Genomic DNA, 26,916 nt, shown 5'->3' with positions numbered 1-26,916 from the left:
GAGGTCCAGACTCCATTGAAGTCAATCTTCTGGGAGAGTTTCCACTTTTTATGTTGTGTTGGGAAATTAACTTTGTGCCATCTTGGCCCCATTAAACCAGTGGGAGTTTTGCCTTGGACTACAGTAGAATTAGGATTTTGTGTACTCTATAATAATTGAACTGGAAATTATAGGCGCACAATCTTCCGTCTGCCCTATTAATGAGCTTAACAACTTGCTAGGAGCAAGCTTCTGCAGATAAGGAATCTGTGCAAGTATTTATACAAACCTCACATGAAGCAAAGCTTCTATGTCTCTAATGAATGAAATTTAATATACCCATGCTGGGTTCAGTGTTTAGCAGCTTGCTGCCAAACCTTCAGCTGGGCTCAAATCTATTGATGTTGTAGGAAGAATGGATAGAATGCTAACAACTAACACACCTTTTTGGTATTACAATTGCAAGCTTGAAAAGCAGGCACTGAAATTAAGGGGAATTTCAGACTTGGTTTCAATGGAAGCAGAACTGCTTCTATAATTCTCATCCAGCATGGTTTTGTTTGCTTGTTTTCTCTCTCTCAAATATTTTGTGCTATCTCCTTTGTACCATCACCTGTAATGGAAGAGACCATTCCAGGTAGAGAACACCAACCCGCTCTGAATAGCAGGCAGTAATCTGTATAGCAATAGGAACTGAACACAGACTATTAACACACTTTCTTCCTCCTTCCCTTCATGTTGCTCTATGGGCTGGACTAGTATTCTGAAAGTTGAGGGATGTGGGATGAAGACAACAGCAAAAGGCCTGCACGACTGCTGCTGCTAGTGCAACACCTCTGGGCAGCCTGGGATTTCTGAGGATCCACCACCAGATGCAGCATCCCCTTGTTTCCCCTCAGCTCTTAGCACAGTTATGCTCCTCGGAAGGCAGGGCCACACACCGGGCAGCTGTCAGTCGGCTGTAAAAAATCCTTGTACTCTGCAAGAGGCCAGAGTGCTCTTTCTCTGACACCTTCTCTCAGCAGCACGGTACAGAAATGCTTTATACAGATTTTTGAGACAGCCGTTAAGGACAGAAGTGTTTAGATAAGTGAACTAGATGTTTTGATTTGCTTCATTGATCAACACAATATAGGTCTCTTTAGCGTCTTTGTTATAGCTCCTCAATTGTGCAAGTAAGAATGTTTTCTCAAAAATACCACAAACGAACAAAACCCCACACATAAAAAAACCCAAACCGAAGAAAAACGAACAAACAAAAAACCCCAACTAAACAAAAAAAGCACCCAAACAGAATCACAACTTCTAATATTCACAACACACACAAATATATATACTCTGTAGGCATTGAAAAACCACAAAAAAACCCCAACTGCTTTCTTCAAGAGGAAATCCTGATAAGAAAACTGGAGTGCTCAGCCTGCCATCATCACGTGATGACCATCAGGGCTCTGTCTGGAGTCAGCCAGTTAACTAGGCCAGGGCTTACATTAGACATTTGTCAATGATGACACCCAGAATGAAGTGGCAAACACAGGACATGTGGAACACTGCTTCCTTGAACTCTCATTCTCTACCTTTTCTAGCCAACATCCGTTAATCTATTACCATTTCTCATCATCTACTGATTTTTTCAGGACTCTAAGTACTAACAATTACATTTATCTTCCTTTGCAAAGTTAAAAAAAAAAAAAGTCCTCAGGATATGGAAAGATAAGTTATTAACTCTTCGTGCAGAGCTGAGGTGCTAAGGCCAGAGATGCAGCTCATAGCTTGCCAGTGACTGAGCAGTGATGGACAAGTCAGTATCTCTGCTCAGGTCCTGCCTCAAGACCTGAGCCAGCTACAAACTGGAAGTTTGTCAGCACAGCGATGAGCACCCAGTAGGACAGTGACTAACAAAGAGCTTGTGGCGTTGCTAAAGTGCAAAGAATAGAGAGTGAGTGGGATTTTTCAAGGTGGTTGCAGCAAACTAGAAATTCCCAGGGAAGTTGAAAAGAGGCAGTGTTCACCTTCCCTGACTACTTTGAAAACCCTCCCATGCAGATTGCTCTGTTCCTTGCTTCTTTATTTCATGCCCTAGGTTGGAAGTCTTGTGGTCTGGTTTCAATCAAGCCTAGTTTATTCCCCTTTTAATAATGTATTCAACAGATAACACATGCCAAAGTATCCTTTGTCAGGAAAGTTCACAGAAATCATCTCAGATGTCTATGTCTCTTTGCCATCCTGCTGCAAGGCACGGACAGGCCCAGGGAGAGCTGGAGTTTGCTAGTGAATCACTATCTCTAATCTGAGAGATAAGCACATGTTGCAGGCACTGGCATTTCTCACACTCATGCATGTAATTTCCAGTCAGAGAAGTTGTTTTCTTCCTAGGTTCACAGTCTAGTAAAACAAAGCAGTCAGCGTGGAGAGTGTTAGAAAGGAGAGTAAACACAGCGGTGTTTTAGAAGCTGTCTAATATTTTAAACTGTAAGTGCAGGAGGGCTGTGATATTATTTGAAAATATAATGCTTGGATGCACAGTTAGAAATGCTGTAATCTTGTCAAAGCCACAGTGTTTTGGCAGAAAGATCCTGTGTGCCAGTGCACAGGGCAACATGGATTCAGCACCTAAATAACCAGAGTAAAAAGTTAGAGGGTAGGATGAGAAATGGCAGTGGGTGCTCCAGGAAAAGGAGCAACATGACAGATCTAACATCCCTGGAAAGGGAAGGAGAAAGCCTTCTCTCAGAGAGAAAGGGCAGCTTTCACCCCCACCCTGGTTCCACCTTGTTCCATGCTGCATAAGAGCGACACATTTAAGGAGATGCACAAGTTACATGGGCCAGAGGTCATCTGCTACTGCTTTGTTCCAAGTCTCCCTGGAATATAGTTTTCCACTACCATCTGCCAGCTGCTGGATTTATACATCTGTCTTTCCCTAAAAGTAACCCCCTCAAAGCCCCCTGACATAAGGATAGATGAAAACCGTGGATCAGAGTGCTTAGGAGCACCGAACTTGAAAACTTTTCTCCCTCATTTCAAGGCACATCCTTTTCTTTCCTTGTTTCCTCCTGGCTCACTCCTCCTGAAGAGAGCAGGAAGACTTGGTTACAGACTAGACACAACAGAAAATGTTAAATTATCTATCTAAATGTAAAAGCACGTGTTAATCTACAGGCAGTTTCATATCGACTTAGTGTGATACATTTTTCCCTTGGGTTTGCACAAGGAGCCTTGGCATGACTCTCCGACTCTTGACATAGAAACTCCTTTTGCCACTCTAAATGGGGTTATTCTCTTCCAGCCTCTTAGGTTTCCTTCATAATCCCCCTAACCTTTGCAGGGGCAGCAGGAAGGACGTTCACATGAGAGCCATCTGTCAGGTTAGATACAAATCCCAGACTGCTCTGAGCCTCAGAGACTGCTCCAGCCTCAAAGACTTCACTCAGCAGTACAACAAACACAGATGGTTTCCCTCTTGGACCCGGGACAAATGTGCTGCCTTTCAGGACATGGCAATGATTTTCCTCAAGTACGCCTTCTGTTTAAAAAACATGAACTAACTATATGTCTGAGTCTGTGATAAAGGCAACTTACGCCACTATATGCATATTCTCCTATATATAAGGAAAAAATAGAGATGTTTATAATAATTTGTCTGAAAAATTAGGCTCATTGAATGTGGGTTTCAATCTATTGCACTTCTAACCTCCACAACTTATAGGAAAACCACCAAAGACAAGTGTTGACTGTACCTCAAGCAATCTGATAAAAAAACAGCACTGCACAATGATCTACTGGTAGAACTGCTCTGGCTGCAAGGTAATTTATTTCATCAACCATAGCCTGTTTTATACCTACACCAACACTTAGAAAGTGACTAAATGAATAAATTGGTCCTTAAAAGATACAGTTCCTTAATTCTTCGTGTATAAATTGACTTTCGGCATGCACATGCTTGCAGTGGCTTAGAAGTTAGCATAAACCTGGACCAAACTTTCTGTACTGAGAAGTACGCTTTCACACAGAAATAAGCAGCAGAGGCTGAAGCTGGGCTTAAGCACATCAGGATAGTGTGAGCCGCGAGTTTGCTTATCTGAGGGAAATGTTATCTCAGATGTAACCACCTGCTACTGCATAGGGAACCTGCTTGAGGCTGGATTATTAACAGTTTTCAGATGCCTAAAACCTGTTAAAATGAAATCACCCTTCACTTCCACCTTATCAGCACTTCTTAATTCATCAGAAAATAGTGCCAGGGGTTGAAAGTCAAACCTGAACAAACCATAATGTAAGGAGTTGAATACAACCCCCCACAGAACCACAGTGAAACATCTCCATATATACCTTTCATAGTACACTAGTTTTTAATGCCTTTCATGGTCTTCTGCAGTAGATATGGAATATGCAGAAGTGACAACTATGTCATCTTTAGGACAACAAGCTTCTTGGTACTGATAATCTGATTTTTTAATCTATCTGATTTTGGTCTTCAGTTTGGCCAGATTCAAAATGAGTTCATTGTGAGGAAAATTACAGCTGGAAAATAATCTTTACTAGTTACCACAGTAAGGAAAAGCCAGCTGTGTTTGCATTGCAAAACCAACAGTAGAAATACTATCAACCAGCAAATATAACATCAAGGGGTACCATGCATCTCTCAAGAAATCACTTTCTTGTGCTGTGCTGAAAAGCTTCAGTAAGCTAACATTTTGGTATAGAAAAAGAAAGTTCAAACAGGAAAAAAAGTATCAAAGGAAGACCGAATTCTCACTGCCCTTCGGGCTTTTGAAAATTTGATGTTTGAATTACAAACCAAGCCAGAAACAAACACAAAAATAACAAAGGCATCAGCAGGTAATAGTTGTATCTACATACAACACATACGTGTGTGTTTGTATATAAATGTTTTATATGCATATATGTACATATATGTGTGTGCATGTGTTTGTGTATTTATCTGGTTTCTGTTAGGCTGCCTTCTCCTTTCCCATCTGTCTTCCAAAGCACTAGCCTGGAAACTTTTAAACATGTGCTTATCTTTAATTACATGCATAGTTCCCCAAGTGCTGATGGGAATACTCGTGTACAAGAGAATAGGGTTAAAGTGCAGATTTATTACAGACTCAGACTATTTTCCAGGCTGTGTTTGTGAAATAAGTGAACAGGAAGGATTAGAAAGCTGGAAGGAGTCCCAACCCTCTTACAAACAGGACAACAACTGTAAACATTTAAAAGATCAGATTTGGGAGTAAACCCTCCATCACACTGGTAATGTGACAGCGCCTCTGGAAAGGCTGACATACAGCTGCTGCCACAGTAAAATGCTTCATGGTACCTGACAAATATAGGGGATGACTAGGGTCGAATGTGTGACATTGCTGAGTGTGATAGACCACTTTCCTAATGAGTAAAGCTGTCCTGTAACATTCCCAAAGCATCCTGGGGATCTGGCAACTAGAACAGGAAATGATTTTTCTCATCCTCAAGGAATTTTCCCAGTGCTATAAATGACTGACTGACTGACTTTTTCAACCAGGACAAGGTGTAAAAAGGCAATCCTGGGCTGATTTTTCAAAAATATATTTCTGATTTGAGTGTTTTGTTTCATCAGCCTATTTTTAAGTGGTCTCATTCTGATTTTTCTGAGTTCATAGGAAAATATGAAATAACTTGTCTTTCTCAGTAAAAGTCATTTCAGTGTAAAAATAGAGGGTTTTTTTAAAAATTAAAATTCACTGCAACAGAGAGGTCTTGACAACATTGAAAGTAAAATCAAAGTTATAGGGAAATGAGAAACTCATTTTTTATGAGCAGTCTGGAAGAGTTCTGGGTTTCTTTTGTTTGGTTCGGTTTTAGTTTTTGTTTGTTTGTCTGTTTTCAGTTAGAAATATTGCAAAAAAAGATCTTAGCGTATTTAGGAGCCTACGCCTCATTTTTTTCAGGAGCGATTTAAGCATTTATGAGCTTGCTTTTAAAAAATGGGTCTCTGAGACACCTAAACACAAATAACTCTGTGAGGTAGTGAACGTGCTCGTCTCCCACAGACATTGATGGGGAAAGCTCACAGTTCTTCCAGGTGGTGTCTTTAGAGCATTTAATATGCTTGGCACTTTGCAAAACCACACCCGAAACAAACAGGATCCAAGGGTGCTGCACACTTCGCCGGGCTGGGAATGAGCACTTTGCCCCTTTGGGCCTCCTGTACAATATATTATTTATGAAAGAAACCTTGACTAATTTAAAGAATGCAGTGCATGTCAGTGATGTTGAATTTCAGTCGCTGAGTGGGGGAACAGAGGAGGAGGAGATATAACTGCAACTGTGAGCATTCATAGTTTTTAGAGATGTTTTAATAAAGGGACATCGACAAAGGCATTTTTGTTGCAGATGAATACTAAGAGAGGGGCAGTGTCCAGTCCCCCCACTGAGTAGAGTGTTTCTCCCAGAGCTTTTCCAACATCAGGCATATTTGTATATTTTTCCCTCAGTTGAAATAACAGCTCCATCCAAAGGCATGGGCTAAAATAGGAGAGACTGGTCTCTACTGGCAAACAACTAGCAGCCACAGAAGACTCCCTACCTGGCCCCATAAATACCAAGCTTGTATAACTAGTTGTGGCCAGATACATACACAAACACCACAGTCATTGCTGAACCTCAGCTCTGGAGATGGTGTCCATCACTTTTAATGCTTATGGTGCTGCTCCTAGACATGTGCCCTGCCTCCTCGCTCGCTCCGCTTTTATCCTCAGCTCTCCCCTGGGTCCCAGACGGCATCAGCCTCGCTCCCTCCCCTTGCCATTTTCCTCACGCCTCTTGACACAGCGGCTGCAGCTCGCTCTTCGGCTCTTTGCTGAAGCTTTTGCATCCTTCCCTGCTTCTCTGAGAGCAGCAGCGTCTGCGGCTCTGGGTCATTGGGTGGCAAAGATGCTTTTGCCTTGAGGCGCCGCCGGTCTCCCCCGTCCTGTTCCCTCGTCTTCGGCCTCAGCAACTCGGCGAAGAGGAAGGAAACAGGGTGACAAGCCACCGGCGCGGCTCCGGAACGGTGATGCTCTGCCCCAGCCCCCCGGAGGACGCCTGAGCGCCGCGTTGCCATAGTGACAGCTCCGGCGCCTCCCTAGATAAGGCGGGAGCATCAGCTGCAGCCCCAGCTCCGGAAAGGTCCCGCTCCAGCCGAATCGCACCCTCCCCACCGCCTCACACCGCTTCGTAAGTACTTCATCAACACCCTTCCCTCCGCCTGGCTGCCTGCTTTTTTTTTTTTCTTCTTCTTTTTTTTTTCTTCTTTTTTTTTTTTTTTTCTTCTTTAACAGCCACCACCACCAAGGCAAATCACTCATGTCACCCATGGGGACCAGCAGGAAAGGGAAAGCCCAGGGTCCCCACTCTGTGGGGAGGAGGGGGCTGGGGATGGTCTCACGCATGAAAAGCTGGGATGTGATCGCACTGAGGCTGGAATGCAGGGATGGGGTCATGGGGACGAGAGTGCTTTGGAGAAAACTGCTTCAACTGACTTTAACTGCTGGGACCAGTCACAAGCAGATAATACAAGCCAGCAGAGTGGGAACGGGTATCAGGACTTTTGATCTCACTACAAAGAGTTGGCATGTGGGAGGGTTAGTTTGTACCTCAGTTAAATAAATAAGAGAGACTTTGTATTTTTTATTATCTCCAAAGACAAAAACTTTCTGATCAGGATGTGTGCAAATGTGTCTTACATTCTTTTCCCATCAATCAAAGTTTACTTCTTGTTTATTTTTTGTGTTTTGTTGTGTTTTGCTGGAGTTTTTTCAGTTGGTTGGGTTTTTTTGTTTGTTTGTTGTTTTGTTTTGTTTTTTTTTAACAAGTTTATGGAAGGTCGTGGGAGTCAGTCCACAGCCCAACCAGGGTTCTGAAGTAGCCCCCAGAAGCGCACTGTGTGAGAGAGGAAGCTGCTACCAGACAATTCCATGGGATTTCTGCATCCACACGATTAGTAGCAAAAGTTTTGGGTAGAGGGAGGCACCTGAATCAGGCTTTCAAATATCTGTTTCCTTAAAAGTTTGAAGTATGCTTTAAAAAAATAAAAATCTGACAATAATGTCCGGAGCCTAGTGCCCAAATAATTGAAGAAGAAACTCTGTTGAACAGCATGAGGCCATTTTCTGTACCCTGGAAGACATTGCTCCAATACAGTAATGTTAAACACATACTGAAATGTGTAATGAAAAGTTTGGAATGCAAAGCAGAAACAACCAGAATCTATTTTTAGGACATGTATTTCCCGCTCTGACTGCAGCAGACAAGTTGTTCACAAGCTTTGTTCACAAGATTTTCCCAGAAATTCATTGTAAAGGGGCTGGGATAAGACTGGGGTATAAGTAAAAGTGCCTGTTGTCTGCTAAAGGACCCAGGGTTGCTGCTGAGTGCAGGCAGAAGGAGCTGAACACAGTAAGGTGTGGTACCGTTCCCCTTGGCCCCTGAGATGTTTCAGATGAGCTGTGGTGGGAAGAGGGGTGCAACATGACTACATGTGGATGATAGTATCTTATTCCTTCTTTACACCTTTGTAAATTACTTTGTGCAAATAAGGATATGCGATAGAAGGAAGGACAGGTCTGTCTTTGCCTCCCATGTAGGTTTAGGGAGGGAAGCGTAGAGCAGGTAAGGTTGCTGGGAGCCTGCCCATCCCTCTTTGCTTGTATGTTTATTGCAACCAGACAGAGAGGGGCAAACCAATTAAAAACAACAACAAAAAAATCAAAATCTGTCATGGAGGGGATGTCACAGAGGATGTGGGAGGAGATGCATCAGTCTTAGAGGGCAAATCCTGATGCCTGAGCAGCTCTTTGGGCAGGATAGTGAAGCGCTGCCCTCAGTTCAAGCTGTGCTGTATCTGTTACAGCCCAGCCTCTGCCTCGTGTCTGCACAGAGAAGCACACTGTAGGACATTCCCACTTGTTCCCATTTCCAATTGTCAAGTGCATCATCAGCAGCAAGGCCAGGCCCATGTGTACAGGGTTGCAGACAAGCATGTGTGTGTGCTATCCCACCCCAGAGCCCCAGCTGCCTCCGTTTCTGCTCTCAAACTTGCCTTCTTCCTGAAACCAGAGAGCTGGACTCAAACAAGGGATAGGACAAGTTTATACCAGGAGGGTAATTCACCCCAGGCTGCCCATAATCTATTTTAGCTTTTCAGACCCCTTGCAGCAAATGCCATTAGAAGAAAAGCAAGGAGCGAGACACAATTTCCCCCACCCCTTTGACAAGGAATACGTAGCCTTGCACTGCAGTGATCTGACTGCTCCCAGAATGATATCATGTTGTCCATGGCAAGCATATATTCTTATGAAGTGCTCTGGATCCAGAAGAAGATAGGTATATAGTGTCATACAGGCTTCTGCAGCAACATTATTATCAACCTACAAAAAACTTATTAAACTTAAACCGCCTGCTGCCATCCAACAAGGATGTTCTCAAGAGTACAGTTATTTATGTAGGATTCTTGTCAACATACCAATGTTGGTGGGTTTTTTTTGTTTTTGTTTTTGTTTGCTTGTTTGTTTGTTTTTTATGATTATGCATGTCCTGCAATATAGTGCATGTTTTTTCTTGGGGATTTTGTCAATTGTGGAAACAAAACATTCCCTTGAAAGAAAAGAAAAAAATAACAACCCACATGTTTGTGGACAACACCACATGGAATACCGAAGTCCTCACAAGCACAGACCTTACAAAGGACCAGTTCACAAATTCTAAGTATTCAACATACAAGGGAATGACATGTGTGTCTCACAAGTCATGCCCTTAATGTACAATGGAAAGGACTACTGACATCAATGCCCATTTAGCCCCTGTAAACTTGGATAAGAATTGCAGATCAGAAATTCACTTCTTCATCTTATAGGTAAGAATGAATGCCTACCGATAACTTATTTGAGAACTGTGTTGTGCCTTGAGGCTGGATACAAATATATATAGGTACCTAATTTCCATGTAGCTGCATAGCACCTACAATCGTTCAAATCCTGAGAGCAGGCAAGAAGCGCAGGTTTAACTTTCCCCTAATCCAAAGCCATTTCTGTGCCTGGTTCAGGATCAAATGAAAAAAGTCCAGCTCTTTAGTTTTGTTCTCAAAGCTTTAGTTTTCTAACTTTCAAGATAGATTTCTCTCATGAGATTTCATTTCAAGTTGGTTTAAATGTCACATGATCAGATTGCCTCAAAAGATTCACATTATTTTGGTAGAAATATGTGAGAGTAGCTGTGCTGAATAATCCCTAAACACTAGCCTGATTATTTGAGACAAACATCTACATTAAACCAAATGCACATTAAAATGGGAAACGAAAACTAACCTCTTTGTCCATCTCTAGGCAAAATATTTTTACCTAATGAAAGAACAGAACTGGATGGACTTCTTGATGAAGCCCAACAATTTAAGCAAAGAAAGAATTCTATTATTTGGATGAACGTGTGTGTTTTAAGACTATTTTATTGAGTGGTAAGAGCTGTACATCTGCTTTCTCTGAATAGCTTTATCCAGGCATTTTAACCAAGCCTATGCAGCAACTGAGAATTATGAAAAAAGTTAACAAGTATTAGAGTGTGCTTTAAACTACCTTGAAATCCATCAGTACCGAAGGTGATATCTAGAAAGTGAAAAGTTCAGATATTTGCTATCTGAATTGGCATCTCCTACCAAGGAGTCCTGCTGTTATATGACAGTGACTTAGCATGAGGACTAGTCCACATGAGACTGAAGTAGCTTCTACTTGTACCCGCACTTTTCAGTCTGCCTTGTCATTCCTTGCTCTTCTCTGTCTGTAAGTAGAGCCAATCCTACTGAATGCCAAACACTTTTACAAGTAGCACATGCAAAAACCATGCAGGCAAAGCTAGAACTTGCCTCTACCTGTATGGAAGCATTTAAGATGTCTCTATCAGCTCTGTCTTTTCCCAAAAGAGACTCCAGGTGACTCCTTTAGGCTCTGCAGGGGGGTGGTACAGCCTAGCCGCACTGTACCGAATTCTCAGGTTAAATGACTATTGAATATGGAAAAATCTATATCCATTTCAGGAAGTGTCTCCTGCTGAGTGTGATTTAGAGCTCCACTGTAACCACTACAGTTGCACAAAAGATGAATGGGGCTTATTATGTCAAGAGATATCACAGAGTGCAAGAAAAAACCCCAACTTGGTCCATCACGTAAATAGCAAGCATTACCTACCAAGGTGACTGACAGCAGCAGAGAGCACAAACTGTGCGTGCACGGAGGCTGCTAGGAAAAGAGTTGCACTTAACACAGGAAAAATCCGAGAATGTGCTTGCATTTGTAAACACATTTAATTACTTCATACAGTCCCCGTAGCAGAGTCTTCCTTCCCATGTGAAACAGTACTGGGGAATCTGTTTCTTTAGTGGTGGGAATTGATTTTAGTGGTTTGGGAAAGCACCACTATAATGCTCACATACATCACCTTGCCTTTGAACAAAAGCTCTGTGTGTGATGCACAGCGACAGGATGTAACAGCACTCACGATTTCGCATATCATATGCAATATATATATACACCCAAGATACATTTTAGTAATCTTTCTCTTTTTATTCTTTTGTCACACAGCCTGTCACAATGTGCAGTGTGGAAACACTTTTGTAAGCTAGGCAATGCTGGCTGCAGGGCAAACTTATTTTTTTAAAAAGGGAAGGGTGTCAGAATCTAGGCTGTAAAGCCATATTTTAAAGCACTGAAGATGCCGAGGGCTTGGCATCTGTGACTATGAAAATGTGAAGACAGATCTAAGAGATTTATTTTAGAATACTATATTTTTGAACTACTCTATTAAGAAAAAATCATTAAGGAAGTCTCTCATAATCTGCATATACCAGTCCTACATTAAGTGTTTACAATGCTTATTTTTTATTAGGTGAAAATCAAAGAAAAGTTAATAATATTTTATAAAGAATTTCCAGTCTGTATAATTGACTACCAAATTTACATTTACATTTTACTATCTATTCTCAGCTCTTTTGCCTCAAAACCTGTTTGAAACAAGTCCATAGTGTCTTAAATGGTATCACTGATTTTACTGAAAACTTTCTAAACAGAGTACCCTTCAGAAAAGAGCATTTTCCTTGCAATCATAATATTTAGTCAGTGTGCCTTAATCAAATCCAATAAAAATCAAATGGCGCTGAAGAAAAAAAAAACACCCTCAAATCACAAAATGCAGTATGAGCCTTCATATGGTCAGATAATAATTTGTTGTTTTAAATTAAATTACAACTGCTCCATTTTAAGCCATGGCTATAGCTTATTTATACAGTGGATAAACAGAACAAGCATACCATGCTAAGGTGCATTCAAAGATTTCTTTATGCAGCGTCTTTCCAAGTGGAAGATTATTTTTTTTCTGTAAATGCAAGCAAAGTCTCCAGGCAGTAAAATCCTTTAGTACAGATGCGAGGCTGGACAGGGACAGCTCTGCAGTGAACAGCAGGAGGTCAAAGCCCTTATCCACGCCTGATTCAGTAAAGTATTTATAAATCCATAGAATTTTACAATTTTTTGTGAATTTTGAATACTGAAGAGTATAGGAGTTAATCCCATATGAACTTTATGAGTCAGTGTTCCTGACCTTTATTACTGTCCGCCAGTGTTGCTTCGATTACTTTGAAGTCCCTGGAGTTTTTCCATCCCCTGAAGAATTAGCTCAGTGCACGATTATAAGTGTGACCTTTCATATCTTGTTTGGCAAATATTTATGTGACTGGATTTTGCTTGAGGATTAATTGTTCTTTTATAGATGCAAGTTTAGTCATAGAAATGAGGTTAACTCCCCTACTGTTCTGTTTCTTGTTAACAACCACTGCAATTTACAGATAAATAAGTAATTACCTCCAGCAAGATTAAAACAAACAACCACAGTACAGTTTTCTATTTTCCTATCCACCTTTCAACTGTTTTTCTCCAGCTGCCTTTTCTTTCACCTTTCTCTTTATTTACCTTTTCTTCTCCACCTCCCCTATATTTCTCTGTTTTTCCCAATTCCTCCTTTCTTTTACTATTCATGTTGTCTCGTGTTGTGGTTTGTTTTTCTTTTTTTATCTTCCTCATTGCCTTCCTCTTCCCTATGAGGCAGTCACAGTCAGTTCTTGTTCCCCAAAAACGGAGAACAGAGGTTGTAAGAGACTACAACAGCTGTTGCTGGCTGAGGGGAGATATCCAGATTGCTCAGACCCTGCCTTCAGGTTGAATTTTTTTCCTTTAATATTGCTGTGTCATTCTGAAAGGTTTCTGCTAAACAATCAGCAGTAAAAAAGGGTATAATTTCCTTCTTCCTGTGATGGCCCCAGGGTGACAGAGCTTGGGGGATGCTGGGGGAGCTCAGGTATTATGCTGGGCTCCAGGACCACCTGCAGTGGTGAATAAAGGGGAATAAAACCAGCCAAAACAGCAATCCAGTGAGGCCTACAGAGCACGGGCACTTAAACACCTTTGTGAAACAGGCACCCACATCCTTACCAAGGTGATAAGTCCACTTCATGCTGGCTTGGGCACCTGTGGGCACTGGCGACCTTTCAGCACTCATACCTGGGTATTCAGTGATACCCAAGCTCTCTTAGAAGAACTGGACTTGTAAGACTGACTCAACAGCATTCATAATTAAAGCTGTATTATACGATAAACACCAAATATGAGCCTTAGTTTACAGCTGAGAAAAAATGGAGCAGAAAACCAGAAAAAAACATTCTATTTCCCAGCATTTATATAGTGTATGTGATAGCACTTTCTGTATGATCAAAGTCTGTATTCTTCTGCAGAGCCAATGCATTTCCCGTGCTAGTGTGCGTTATTTACAGGAAGGTAGGTGGAAAAGATGGGGTATTGCGTGTGTAACCAAGGCAGTGAATAAATGCATCTCTTAGCATGTGTGAGCAAAATCAGGCCAGCGACTGCCTGACAGAGAGCAGCTGGAAAACAAGAATTTCTCATGATATGGCTAGCAAGTGGATATGTAACACCAATATGTCTTTTTTACGTCATGCTGCCTTTTTTTTTTGTGTGTGTAGTAGTTTCAAAGGTGGGGAAAAACCCATTTTGATGATGTCAACAGAATGTGTTCAGCCACTTGATATCCCAGAAGACAGACTGGACAAGCGAGATTCACACTGTAACCATTTAGGTAAGTGTTATTAGATGATGTCATTGCAGTAATTAGAGAGATGATGTCTTCACGGCGTCAGGTCCTGTCCAGTGTCCGTTTTTCCCCTCAAGGAAAACAACTGAGCCCTCATGAAACCCAATAGATTGCACCTTCTGCTGACACTTCTGATGCCAGATGGAAAGGCAGAGTATTTTTCCCACATATAAATATTAGCTGAAGCTCTAGAGCAAAATTTAAGAGGAGAAAGGAAAGAGTCACTCTTCTTTTCCCTGGTAGAAAAAGTAGAGTAGTTTCTTTGTTTATACCACAATAAACTGGAAGCTAGGATATAGCTGAACCTTCCCTAAACATTTTTCCACGTAAAATTTCAGTAAAATACTTCAAACACTTCTTTTTCCTCCACTGGGGTGACTTTCTAAATACTTTTTCTCCTTCATTGTCAACCTGTTTCATCTCGTGAACCTCTTTCATACATCACTTTTTCACTGAGAGCACCAGAGGCATCTTTGCTCCACTACACTCCTAAATACCAGACTTCATACTTGATAGATGCGATTTCTGCATATTCATGGTCTTTGCCTCTGCTTCAAATGCTATTACTTCACTCCCACCTTGCAAAATTGTCATGAAGATTTAGCAACCCAGAAACAAAAATCCATTTATTTGTTGTTACCCTTGTGATGACAATAACGAAACACAAATGCAATTTCACTTGCTTGTCAAAAAGAAAAAAAAAAAAAGTCTTACTGCAGGCAGGCACAATTTTATAAACTTTGTTTTGTTTACCTAATCTGCAAGGAAGATAGTTCTGCCTCTGCCACAAGGCATTTCCAGCCAAGGGCATCACTTCTACAATTGCTGGCATACCAAACATAATTGTTCCATAAAATTACTTATTTAAATAAGTACAGAGCACATACCATCCTGCAGTCAGGAAACTGAGGTAGTAGAAGGTTAAATGAGCTCATTAGGGCCATGCAGAAAGCCTGTGAGGGCCAGCAAAAGACCTAACATCTTCCAGGGACTTCACCTGGGGGCTGTCTTTCCCATGTTTACTTGCAGGCTTGCAGACATACGGCTGCCTCAAAGGGACTGACAGAGCCTGGAACAAAGTCCTGTTATACCCAAGCCTGCAGTCAGGGGCTGGGTGGGGGTAGGGGACCCTGCTGAAGCCAAACAAGAAGCTATTAAGAAATTGAAGCATTGGTTTGCATGATGATACTAATGACAGGCTAAAATAAATATTTTCTGCTTGCATAAGCACCCAGAAATGCAGATCCTTACAGAAAAACCATCCTGATCATCTGAGTCAAGGCTTGTTTCGAGAGAAAACCAAAAATCTGTTGTAATGTTATGTAAATCAAAAGAGAATACCTTCTGCTCAGCGGCCCTGGAAATAAAGCCAGCTCTTGAAAGGAACAATATACTGGCTCAGTTTACCAATACCTCAGGCTGAACCAACACATATAAATCTTTCCTTCACAGAAATGCCCTTGTAACTCTTGAAAACAGCCCGTGCGGTTAGTGCTGGATGAAACAGGGGTGGCCATGGAACCTCTGTACTTGAGGGTGCAGCCTTCCCTATGCCATGGAACACACAGCTGCCCACAGCCCTCACCCTCTGCTTTATGTCTACCACCTCCAAAGCAGAAGTACCACCTAAGTCACTTGACTCCCACGTAGTATGGCACAGAGGCCTTTTGTACTGACTGTTTAAGAGATGTTTATCCACGGACATTTTAATCTATTTGAATGAAAGAAGTATTATTCAAGCTTTTCTTTTCACCATCTGGTTTATTATTTCCCTTCAGTTTCAGTATGTATCCATTTTTTTTTTCTTTCCCCCAGAGGATCTTTCAGAGCAGCTGATTAAGAGCTGTGACCTCAAAAAGAAACCAAGAAAAGGTAAAACCATCCAGGCTTCCCAAAACACTGAACAGGAGCAAAAAAAGCCAAGGAGAAAAGACACACCAGCTTTACACACCCCACCACCCCTAACAGGTGAGAAATACATCTCTTGACTTTGAAATCCCAGTTCAGCTGAGGGGCTTGAATCTGCGCAAAGGTCCAGAGACCTTCATTCACTTATGTCCCCTTGGAGGTGGGCAAGAACACAGGTCCACGCCATGTGCACCTGGGAAGGCAGGCAAACAGAGAGGCCGAATTTCTCAAAGGCATTCCCCGTTAGATGAAGGATTTTCTCACAGGGTCTGGGAATACCAAGGCGAGCGGATACGTGTTCCTGAAACACATGTTCCCTTATGTGTGCTTATCTGTACCCGCTGAGAGTTCAGAGAAGGGCAACAAAGCTGGTGAAGGGTCTAGAGCACAAGTCTGATGAGGAGCAGCTGAGGGAACTGGGGCTGTTCAGCCTGGAGAAAAGGAGGCTGAGGGAAGACCTGATCACTGTCTATAACTACCTGAAAGGAGGTTGTAGTATGGAGGGTGTTGGTCTCTTCTCCCAAGTAGCAAGTGATAGGATGAGAGGAAATGGCCTCAAGTTGCGCCAAGGCAGGTTTAGATTGGATATTAGGAAAAAAGATCTTCACAAAAAGAGTTGTGACACACTGGAACAGGCTTTCCAGGGAAGTGGTGGGGTCACCATCCCTGGAGGTGTTTAAAAGATGTGTAGATGAGGTTCTTAGGGATACGGTTTAGTGCCTGAGTTAGGTTAATGTTTGGACTCAGTGATCTTGAGGGTCTCTTCCAACCAAAATGATTCTGTGATTCTACGCTAGATGCCCAGATTAGATCTGGTCCAAAATCAAAGAGGATCCAGCTCAGCCCCTGCACTTTCTTGTGCGATTTGTACTCAGCACTGAAGGGGAGGCTGAACAGGAGTAAGGTTGGGGGGAGGTGGGAGAGGGACATGAGTCAGCTGCAGGTTGCTCCTCCTAGAAATCACAGGGCTCTTGAGTTTATGGGGACTCTGGCAAAAGGCTGGTGTTTCGGGAAGCCAGAAACCACTGAAGCAACACAGGGCTCCTTGTAGGATGCTCCCTGCTGCTGTGCATCTACAGACCTCTGAGGTTCAAGAGCCAAATGCCACCAACCTGGGGAAGGGAAGAATGAGCAGGCGACTGCCACTGAAACCTGACGATCTTCCAAGACCATCAGAGGGAATAAATGTTTGTCACTTCTCTCTGCTAACAAGCACTCCTTGTTGTGCTCTCTGGGGAGAGAGCTGTGCTCTTTTATCTGCTGCATTTAGTTCTTCCCTTGCTGCACATACACAGAGGAGTTAGCCTGTAACTACTTGCATGGTCCCCTGCGTACCCACAAAAATTCACCAAGTCAAAAGCTGGGATTTTCCAGTGTTTGTAATCCAGATATGGATGTTTAACTTCATTCACCTCTCACATATATCTGCCCCTCAGCAATTCTCTTTTAAGGAAGAGCGGCTCAGAGGCTGGAGAGGTGCATTTTGTGCCCACAGTAGCCATACAATTAAAAAAAGCAGAGCTTCACTAGTTTAAATAGGCCATTTCTGTGTGGTCAAAAATGCTCACATGCAGAAGCTTGAATACCTGTATGATTAAACTACTTTGACAAGATGTCTAAGTTTCTGGAATAGAAGACTGCACACATCTTTACCATGATTTCTGACGGGCTGCAGTTTAGTCCATTAAATACAACTAGAAACCAGGTGGCCTGATAACATCATTGTCTAAAGCCTGTAGGATATAATTGACTTGGAGATATATACCACTGTAGAACCTGAAGAGTAGGTACACCATGCAGAACTGATCATCCACTCATGTAGCCTTACTTCAGAGTAGTCATTGGGAAAGTTACACAGGTGCAAATTTCTTCCATGTGAACAGGGCTAAAGTGCTTGGGTTTTTTCTTTTCTTTTTCTTTTTTTTTTTTTTTTTCTTACCTACAGACATACTTTCAGACTTTTCTGATAACCTGCTGAAAAGATATGGTATCACAGAGAAGCCACAGAGAGAGAGAGTGAGTCCAGGCTCTCAGATCACCGGACTGGAGCAGAAAAAGCCCAGGAGAAAAGATACACCTGCAATACACATTCCACCCTTGATAATAGGTAAGAAACTTAGGTAAAGGTGCTCCGAAGAGGAAGCAAAATGTGGCTACTGTCAGAGGTATGCTTGGGAGGAGGCTGGAAGGAGGTTGTTCTGCCCAGTGTACTTAGCAGTTCCTGCTGAACTGGACCTACTTGGTCAAGGTATATAGGTATATAATACCAGTTGTGGCTCATGGAAAGTCTTTTCCTTATTCCCTACTCATGCTTTTGGGATAGAAGGGAAGGGGACGTAAGAGAAGACACAAAGTCACTTGATTATCTCTTGGAAACATGATCCTACTTTTGTGAAGAGCCAACTACTACCCTGCTTTTCAAACTGAGCACATACAAAGTTTTAGGTCACCAGCACTAACATAGCTCACACTGCCTCAAACAACCTGGAGTAAACCTGACCTGATTAACCTCCTCTTAACTCCATAGTCCCTGGCATGCACTGAGAAAACCAAGCTATGATGAATCACTAACAGCACCTTAAAGACAGTTCTGTGCTTCTGGCATAATATGCAGTGCAGCAGCTAATTTTCTTGGCGATCATATGAAGTGAGCCAGCCATGTTTTGGTCCTAAGACCCTTTGTTTGTTGAGTTTCCTATATTCCTCTACCACAGAAGAGCCTCAATTCATCAATACTTCTGAGCATCTTGGAAGATGTGGAGCACTGTATAAATGTTAGTTACTAGTGCTAGCTAAAGATGCATGCTATGCTCTGGCCCTTTCCAGATCATGGGATGGAACAAAAAATGAACGAATGAACGAAAAAGAAACAAACACACCCCATATTCAAAACTAGTGTCAAAACTGGAAAACACTGTTCCTTTAGAAATCTCTTGTATCAACCAGTTCTGTAGTGGGCTGGCACTACTGAGCAGTGAGGCACACTAGATTAAGAGGTCTTGAGACAGATACTTTGTTGCTGAGTGACTAAGCAACAGCAGCTCAGTACCTCAAGGACCTGAGCTTCCACCTTGAATTTCCAGTACACCTAATAATTATAAGGTGTGCAAACAGCTTCATCAATCCAAATAGGCACCTGTATTTGTAGACATCTCCTTTCTTTGTGAATCTGAGCCTTCATAACTGACTTAAACACATGTAAGATTTTTTTTCGTGTAATCAGTATGGGGCTCTCAAAAGCAGAGAGGAATATGACTTAAGTCTGCAGGATCACAGCAGCAAACATGGTGAACACTAGTGCCTTGCATATTGATCTGCCTAAGGAAAACACATTTTTTATTTGCTCATTGAACTCAATAGTCCCAATGGCTTGCGGCATCAGAGCTGCTGTGAGTCACTGGAAACCTGGTCCAATCATTTGCTGGGGGAAATGAAATTTATCATACAACTTCTGAGCCCAACTGCAAATGCTCCTCTTCGAAATATTTATTATAGAGCACTGATAATGAACTGCTTATATAATTGCTGGAGGAAATTACCTGACATGTCACATGACAAATAAATTAGGTGGGAAACCATCGTACCCTTTTAGGGATCGATTCAGAAACAGATGTAGAGAAAAAATTTATCAGACCATTGGTAATAAATATTAGTCTGGTGTATTATACTTGAAGCCAACCCTTCCCATGGTCCTTGGAAAAAAGATGAGTTTAAAAACACTCCCCAAAAAAGTTACCTTTGGCCATTTGTAGCACTTCTGAAGATGCTGTGTGTCCTTTGCACTTCAGGGTACACACAGAGAAGGAGAATCTGAAAGTGGAACACATTTGATAGAAATCAAAGGTGAAATATGTGACAGTGAAGCTGAGAGACTTGACTCGTTTGATTTAAATGTAATTGCCAGTTAAGAAGATGTAGCAGGGGTGAATTATTTCCTTGACCTGTCTCAACAACACTGTGGTTGGATTAGCATCTAGTCACTACTTCATGTTTTGACCTTAGATTTAACTAGCTCAAGCAGGCACTTAAGGGAGAAATAAGAATCATTGTAAGGGACTTCACCTCCCGCCTCCCATGAAGACTTCCTCTTTAACCTTTAATAATTTTCAAAGTGAAAAGAAGCTAATACAAGTTACATGGTAACAGAAACATGTTATGATCCCCAAATGATTTGGTCATCAAAAACAAAAATGGAAGACCACAAAAAAGAAAAGCACAGTGACCTTCAAACATGTGACAAAATTCAAACTGTGTGCATTTGCTGTTGCGGAATGATAAAAACTAATGCATTTTTCAGCTATTTGCAATTATACCCCTGATGACAATTTCTTGCCTACTGGTGATGCCACCTTCCAGCACTCAGCATGGATTCAGAGCAGCCTGCTAGATGCTGCCTCTCCCTGCAGACAACTTTTCCAGATCGTGTATTCTGGGTGCATTTTCCAATGACTGACCTGTGGCAGACTTCTGTCCGTACAAGGGGCACAGGATGGGTTTGAATGCCTGAAGTTCCTTCCCTCCCTACTCTAAGGATACATATTTCCTTTTCAAGATACATACCAACATGCAGTGTTCAGCTGGTTGGAATTTGCCAGCGGTGGCTCTATGACTTGCTATGAAAAATTGACTCATTGTGGCTGTGGGCTGGTCCAATATTTACTACCTGTTTACTTTCAGGGTTATCCCATCAGGTAGCAGACAGAGCACAAACAAACGGCGCTCTTGCGGAACTGCTGTGCAAAATAGAACCTGAATTATAGACTTGGAGACCTGAGAAGCCCCGGCAGGGCTCTGTGTGCTAAATACATATAGACCAGCCTTTTGGTCCCTGTACCCCTCTTATTGGCACTGCTACTGTAAGCGGCACATTCAGTGCTATGTGTATCCCTTGTGATCTGTTAATGAGGATTGTCCCCATTTCTAACATTTTCCCTTTAGATCCCTCCCAAACACCACTTTCAGATGCCAGTTCAAAAAAACTCCATGTAATTGTTTGTAGTAACAGAGCTTAATTACTAGATTATCTTTTCAAGCAGCTGTCCACACAAATAGCTTTATTGCAAATGTAGATAAAATAGCAGCTGTGTTATCTCTCTCTATTTTGACCAGCTGGTTATGAACACTCTAGGATGGTTCTTCTCGGGTGGCCAGAGAGATTTTCTATCGCAAATAAAAGCAAGTCAAACAGACCATAACAAGTGATGAAAATTCATATATCTACAGGACGGCACATGACCCAAGTGAGAAGTAGAATCAGATTTACACCTTGCAAACATCCAAGGGAGCTGCTAAATTAGGATCTAAATGTTAATGTCTGCAGGAACCCATGGCTACCTGTTGTCTGCAGAAGGAGACTAAAGAAATCAGTCCTTAGCCAGCTTAAATGTCTAAGCCTGGGCATCACAAAGCTCTCCCCTACAAGCATCTGACTCCTGAATGTATTCAACCTTCAAACTCCTACTGAAGTGGCACAAATAGCATTGTACCATGTCTGTACAAATGAGCCATGAGCAGAGGTCTCCACCAATGGCCAGTTCCCCTTCAGTCAGCCAACACCTTGGCTTTCTGAAGGTGTTAGACCAGGAGACAAAATATAATCACACTTCTAATGTTTAGGATTCTTTCCTCTCACATGACGGTAAATGATTTGAATCTGATTGAAAGCCCATACCCAGCTCTGGGACACTCTACTGCCATCCCCACTTAGCAATATATTCGATTAACTGAAGTATTTCTGAGAGCACTTCAGGCCCGTGGGTTTGAGCAAGAATGCAAACACATCTGTAAATATGGGAACGTGGCTCCTTAGGGTTTCTTAATCAGATCAGAGATAACTAGTAAAAACACAGTTTCAAACCCCGATTCTCCCTCATGCCCTAGAAAATTAGTTAAGGTAGCTCCTATAGGATAACATCAAGCCCCCCAGTGAAAAATCTGAGTGATTTAGGAGAAGTATAGCAGTTTAATGCCACCTCTTGCCCTTTTCCAGTGCAAGGGATGTGACTGGAATACTCCAACACTCTTCCAATCCAGCTGCAGGAGTTGTCTGTAGGCAGTCAAGGGAAATTGGTGCCATCTTGGTGGTTTTCTGATTTACAACCCAGGAGGAGTGGCTTGGATCTAGGTGGCATCTGGCAAATGGCTGATTTAATCCAACATCTGCCTCTGTTTGAGCTTCCTAACTGAAGCTCTCATGTCTTTGTGAGCTTTGGAGGTCCTAGTCTCTAGCTAAATATTGCAGGAAGGCTAAGTGATTTACTTAAATGGTAAACAGAGAAAGTCTGACTCACAAGTGTTCCCCAACTCCTAGTCCTGCTCCATCCTTTAAACCCAGAATTTCCAAACCACATTCAGTAAAGCACACTTTTCCCACAAGTGATCAATGGCATTATATCAAAGAGAAAAAACCTTTGTGTTACAGAAAAAATTCTAGCCAAGACATCCCATTTGTATCCTCTTTCCACTGTTACGCATTAGAAGTCCAATTTTAAGGCACATGGTTGTCCTTGAGGCTGCTAGTGATCCATGGTCTGGAAAGACCTGCAGCTCTAGGCCACGTCCTCCTTGAAGCTCTGAATCCTGAACTCTGCTGGAAACCTTTGGTGTTCATCAGTTACAAAAGTGATTAATTGCTGATGATACATCATCTTGCTATGGACTGTGGCAAGCGTCTGGCACGCCACTGATGTGGGTCCGGCTAAGAGCCATGGACCTCTGCTTGGCTGCTACCTTCTAGCTGTCTCTAACATCTGTTCTATAAAGGCTAGTTTGTATGCTATAATCAAGCTATCAGCATCACATAAACTTTTCCTTCATCACTTCATATTTAAAATACGAAATGCTATCACAAAGCACAGCACAGCTTTATTTAGCTGACATTCCTGATTCTGTATTCCTGAATTTATCCAAAAGACAGGTTAGCTCTCATCAAATGACCCATTGTAGCTTCCTTGTAGCTTCACACTTTAAGCATAATTTAGCTGCTTTCCTCGTTCCTCAAATGCTCCATGAAGAAAAAAATAACAGCAACAAAAACCTCACCCTCCCCTTAAAAATAACAACCACAACAGCAACAACATCAACAACAACACACCACAAAGACAACAGGGAAAAAAATGGTATTTGCTTAAGTTGTCTATATGAACAGAAGCCTGAGTGGAGAACATTTATATCCATCTCCATAAAACGACATAGTTCTTTGCAGATGACAATGGTAGTTAGTGCTTGAACAAATTGAGTCCTTTGTGTTTCAAAATAATATTCATTCGTGCCTTTCTGTTTATCTCATGGTCCCTCTGAAGCCAGGTAGTTCACAAGACCTACATATAAATTAAGCAGGAGCTAACCTAAATTAAGGGCAGTATAGGTTACTATTTTCATTAATTCATCCCCTCTTGAAAAGGTTCCAAAGTTGAAGAAAATCTTCCTGTGTGGTATTGCTCTATTTTCAGAGCTCGTCAAGACTGAAAGCCTTCTCTGTGAGAGGGCTTTCGATGCAGAGGGAAGAAAAACAGGTTGGTTTGACAGAACAGCTCAGCTGGTCAGTGCAGACTGAGAGTAAACAGCAGGAGACCGAATTAGGGACAGATTTCATTGATCTCGACCCAATGGTAACCCTCATCCTGTTTTTAGACTATGTTAACCTTCACACCAAGGAATGTGGCCATAAAATACATCTTACAGGTCATTTGCTCTCTACTGGGAACAGGCAAAACCAACACAATATGTTAAAATAGAGATCAAGAACATTTTCTGTCTAATGCATTGTCCTCTCTTCTCTCAATTTATTTAATTTCTAATAAAGAGAGCAGTTACAGTAACTGCAGTATCTTGGTATTGCATAAAAGCCTCAAGATCTGTAAGGGGTGGACTTACTGTTTTAAGTATGGGAGACAGAAAAGAGAGAAAGAGGGACAGAGGGAAGAGGGAAGAGGCAGATACTTGTGGAAGGTATGATCCACAACCTCTCCATATAATAGAGAAGGACTTTGGAATATAGTAGAGAAGGACTTTGGAAGAAGGTAACACTTGTACATGGAAAGATGCTTCACAAAGCATCTTGTGAAGCATCATGATGCTTCACACAGCTGATGAAAAGGTTTCCGGAATCCACACGGTGTGCTCAAACTGGGAAATCAAATTCCTTGCAATATCATGGCATAATGTTCTTCAGTGCTTTCATGATGGGGATGACATCTTGTTTATCTTCTAGGAAGGCTAGGCTTGAAAGCTTGTTAAGATCCCAAACCTCATTACCTCGTATACTGGCTCAAAGCCTTCAGTAATATACTGGAGTGTTTTAACATTGATCCTAAAACAGTTGCTTTTGCAATTTATTGGTACTATATCACTTCAATGGGGATGGCACTTGGCATGTGGGCATTCTAACATTTGTCTCTTTTGGCATCTGCATTTGCAAAATCTAAGTAATATTGCTGTATACATATAGAAAACAAGCAAGCATACACATGTTCACATAAACTGACTCAGTCACAAAGATTAATCAGAGCATTTATTTCATCATGCAAGCTCTTTCCCTTTACTACCTTCCCAAACCCTTTTAACAAACAGGTTCCCAGATGAAACTTCAGTGTCTCTTTTCACAGATAGCAGAAATACACTGGTTTTAAGGGTGTCTGATAAATTTAGCTAAAGATGCAGTGATACAGTTCTAGTTTGTTAAATATGAGGAGACTGATGTGCCAAAATAAATGCGAAGTAACTCCCATGATGTTGGAAAACTACATTAGGATCAATAAATTAGAACGGAAAGATTCTTCTTATGCTGATATTTTCTAAAGAAGTAATATTTTAAATCAACTCCTTTACTCTCTCTCTCTTTTTTTTTCTTGTGTGTGTGTGTCTTTCCGTTTTTAAGGCACTAAGCTGCTTACAGAAGAAAAGCAAACAGTGATTATGGAAGATGAAGAAAAGGATGGAGACACAATCCCCAGTTAAGATCACAGTGATATTTCCAATAATGCAGTGTAAATAATTCTGGGTCATTCAAAGTGGCAGCACATAGGAAAAACCGTCCTTTCATTTTTATAAATAACAATTTTCTCAAGCATGTACTTGAATTTAAATTATCTTCAAGTGCTTATCTGCATCTCATGAAATCCCAGCAAGCGTCATAGGAAATGATGACAGAAATTTCACTTACTTGTGGGGTTGGAAGGATTCTCTTGGTGTACTAAAAACAGCTTCCCAGGATTTTTGTCAATGATGAATCCACCTCAGATCAGAACTATCTTTGTGCGGTGTGGTGATTAGGGTTAACATCAAAGACACCACCAATCCACTGTACCCGGCATGAGATTCCAGAGAGGTTGGCAGCACAGGGTGGTTAGACATCAACTAATGATCCAAATTGCATTTCTTTCCTGACAATTCACTTAGTTCGTCCAGGTTTCCTCTGCTGGAATAACACTGACCACAGTGCAAATTCCATGTGGAGAGCTGATGGGATAGATGGAGAGAGTGGGAGGGCAGGAACCAACTCTGAAATGTCCCCAAAATGCAAAGCAAACACTTCCGCTGCCTGTATCTGCTCCTAACTTGTATTCGTGAGGAGAAAAAGGCAGATTTACTGTAGTATAAAAACTTACAGCTAAGGACTGTCAACATGGATGCATCAAACAGGACAGAGGGCAGAGCTCTTAGAAGAGAAACATATGGGAAGTGCAGCGCCTGCCTCTTACACCAGGGTAGACTATGGATTTTTTTTCTTTCAAAGGTTTTATTTTTGGGTTGGTGAAAGATAAACTACTCGGATAGTTGATCCTTGTACTCCATACTTTTTTCTTTTGATACCTGCTTTTTAAACTGAGTCCTAGGTTGTCAGTTAGGAGGGGCTGTAACAAAAATCACAGCAGGAGAGTAAAACTTGAGTAAAAGGAACAGTGTTACTCAATGGCATATGTATGCTGCAAGGTGGAATAGCACCATGCGCTTTTTTAAATAGTTTACCTCACTGAATCAATCAAGAACTGTTTTCACAGCCAGCTACAGCCTTCAGCATTTGTACAAACAGAGACGGGTACTTGTAGAATATTATACAAAATAGGTAGAACTGGGTAGTTTTGTGCTTACCTTAATAGCTCTGTGTGCTGGATGGAGCAGCGCTGCCAGCTGGAGCCTTAGGTACATCAGCAGAGGTTAAAGATTATCTAGCCTGGCAGACTGAGTTTAGTTATCTTTTAAAAACCCCTAGGCAGACAGCTGAGGAGCACACTAGTTTGGATTTCATTTGCCACAGTGACTGACCCAGCATCTTTCATGAGAACGCAGCCCATTCTCAGATATTCAGCTTCCAGATGTAATCAACAAGCTTATAATAAATAATCATGTATTAAAGTGTACAAGAAATCAGCTGTATTATTAATGGGATGCCTGATACCTAGGAGCTGTATATTTTTTATCCTGTTAATCTATCAGAGAGATAAGGTCATAGTTAATTCAGTAAAGTGTGTCACGGCAAGTATATGACAAGAAATACGTGTGATTTGAGTCTAGCTTTACCAGTCAAGTTGGTGAATATTTTCAGTGCACAATACAGGAAGAGTGAGGGCGTGGAGTCCTGAAAAGATTCAAATGAACATCAGCAATGGATTATCTATGAAAATGTACGTTTTTAGACATGAAGGCCCGTAACAACACAAGGCAGGAGCACAAATGGGATGTGACTGACTTCACTGCTCCAAAGAGGATTTGCTTCCAAGCCTGGGGAATGCTGACACAACTTAATGTGAAAAAAAGCAGCACTCTTTTTAAGCCTAGCACTGTATTTTCTTCGTCAAAGAGGAGTTATGGTCCCAGTGACATCTCTGATGGCACAGCAGCCTAATTTACCATCCCTGT

General features: G+C 41.7%; 1 protein-coding gene across 1 annotated transcript; it reads left to right on the top strand.

Annotated features, from left to right (window-relative positions):
* The first annotated feature begins 6,887 nt into the window (after positions 1-6,887).
* Positions 6,888-26,467, top strand: PPP1R17 (protein phosphatase 1 regulatory subunit 17). The gene is made up of 5 exons (XM_082044687.1): positions 6,888-7,176; positions 14,021-14,133; positions 15,964-16,116; positions 18,002-18,163; positions 24,935-26,467. The coding sequence occupies exons 2-5, from the start codon at positions 14,052-14,054 to the stop codon at positions 25,012-25,014; spliced, it is 477 nt and encodes a 158-aa protein (XP_081900813.1). The 5' UTR covers positions 6,888-7,176; positions 14,021-14,051; the 3' UTR covers positions 25,015-26,467.
* Positions 26,468-26,916: the final 449 nt, after the last annotated feature.

This window comes from Streptopelia decaocto, assembly GCF_964273445.1.
Source record: "Streptopelia decaocto genome assembly, chromosome: 2".
Taxonomy (NCBI): Eukaryota; Metazoa; Chordata; class Aves; order Columbiformes; family Columbidae; genus Streptopelia; species Streptopelia decaocto.
This window is presented reverse-complemented; position numbering and strand designations above follow the sequence as displayed.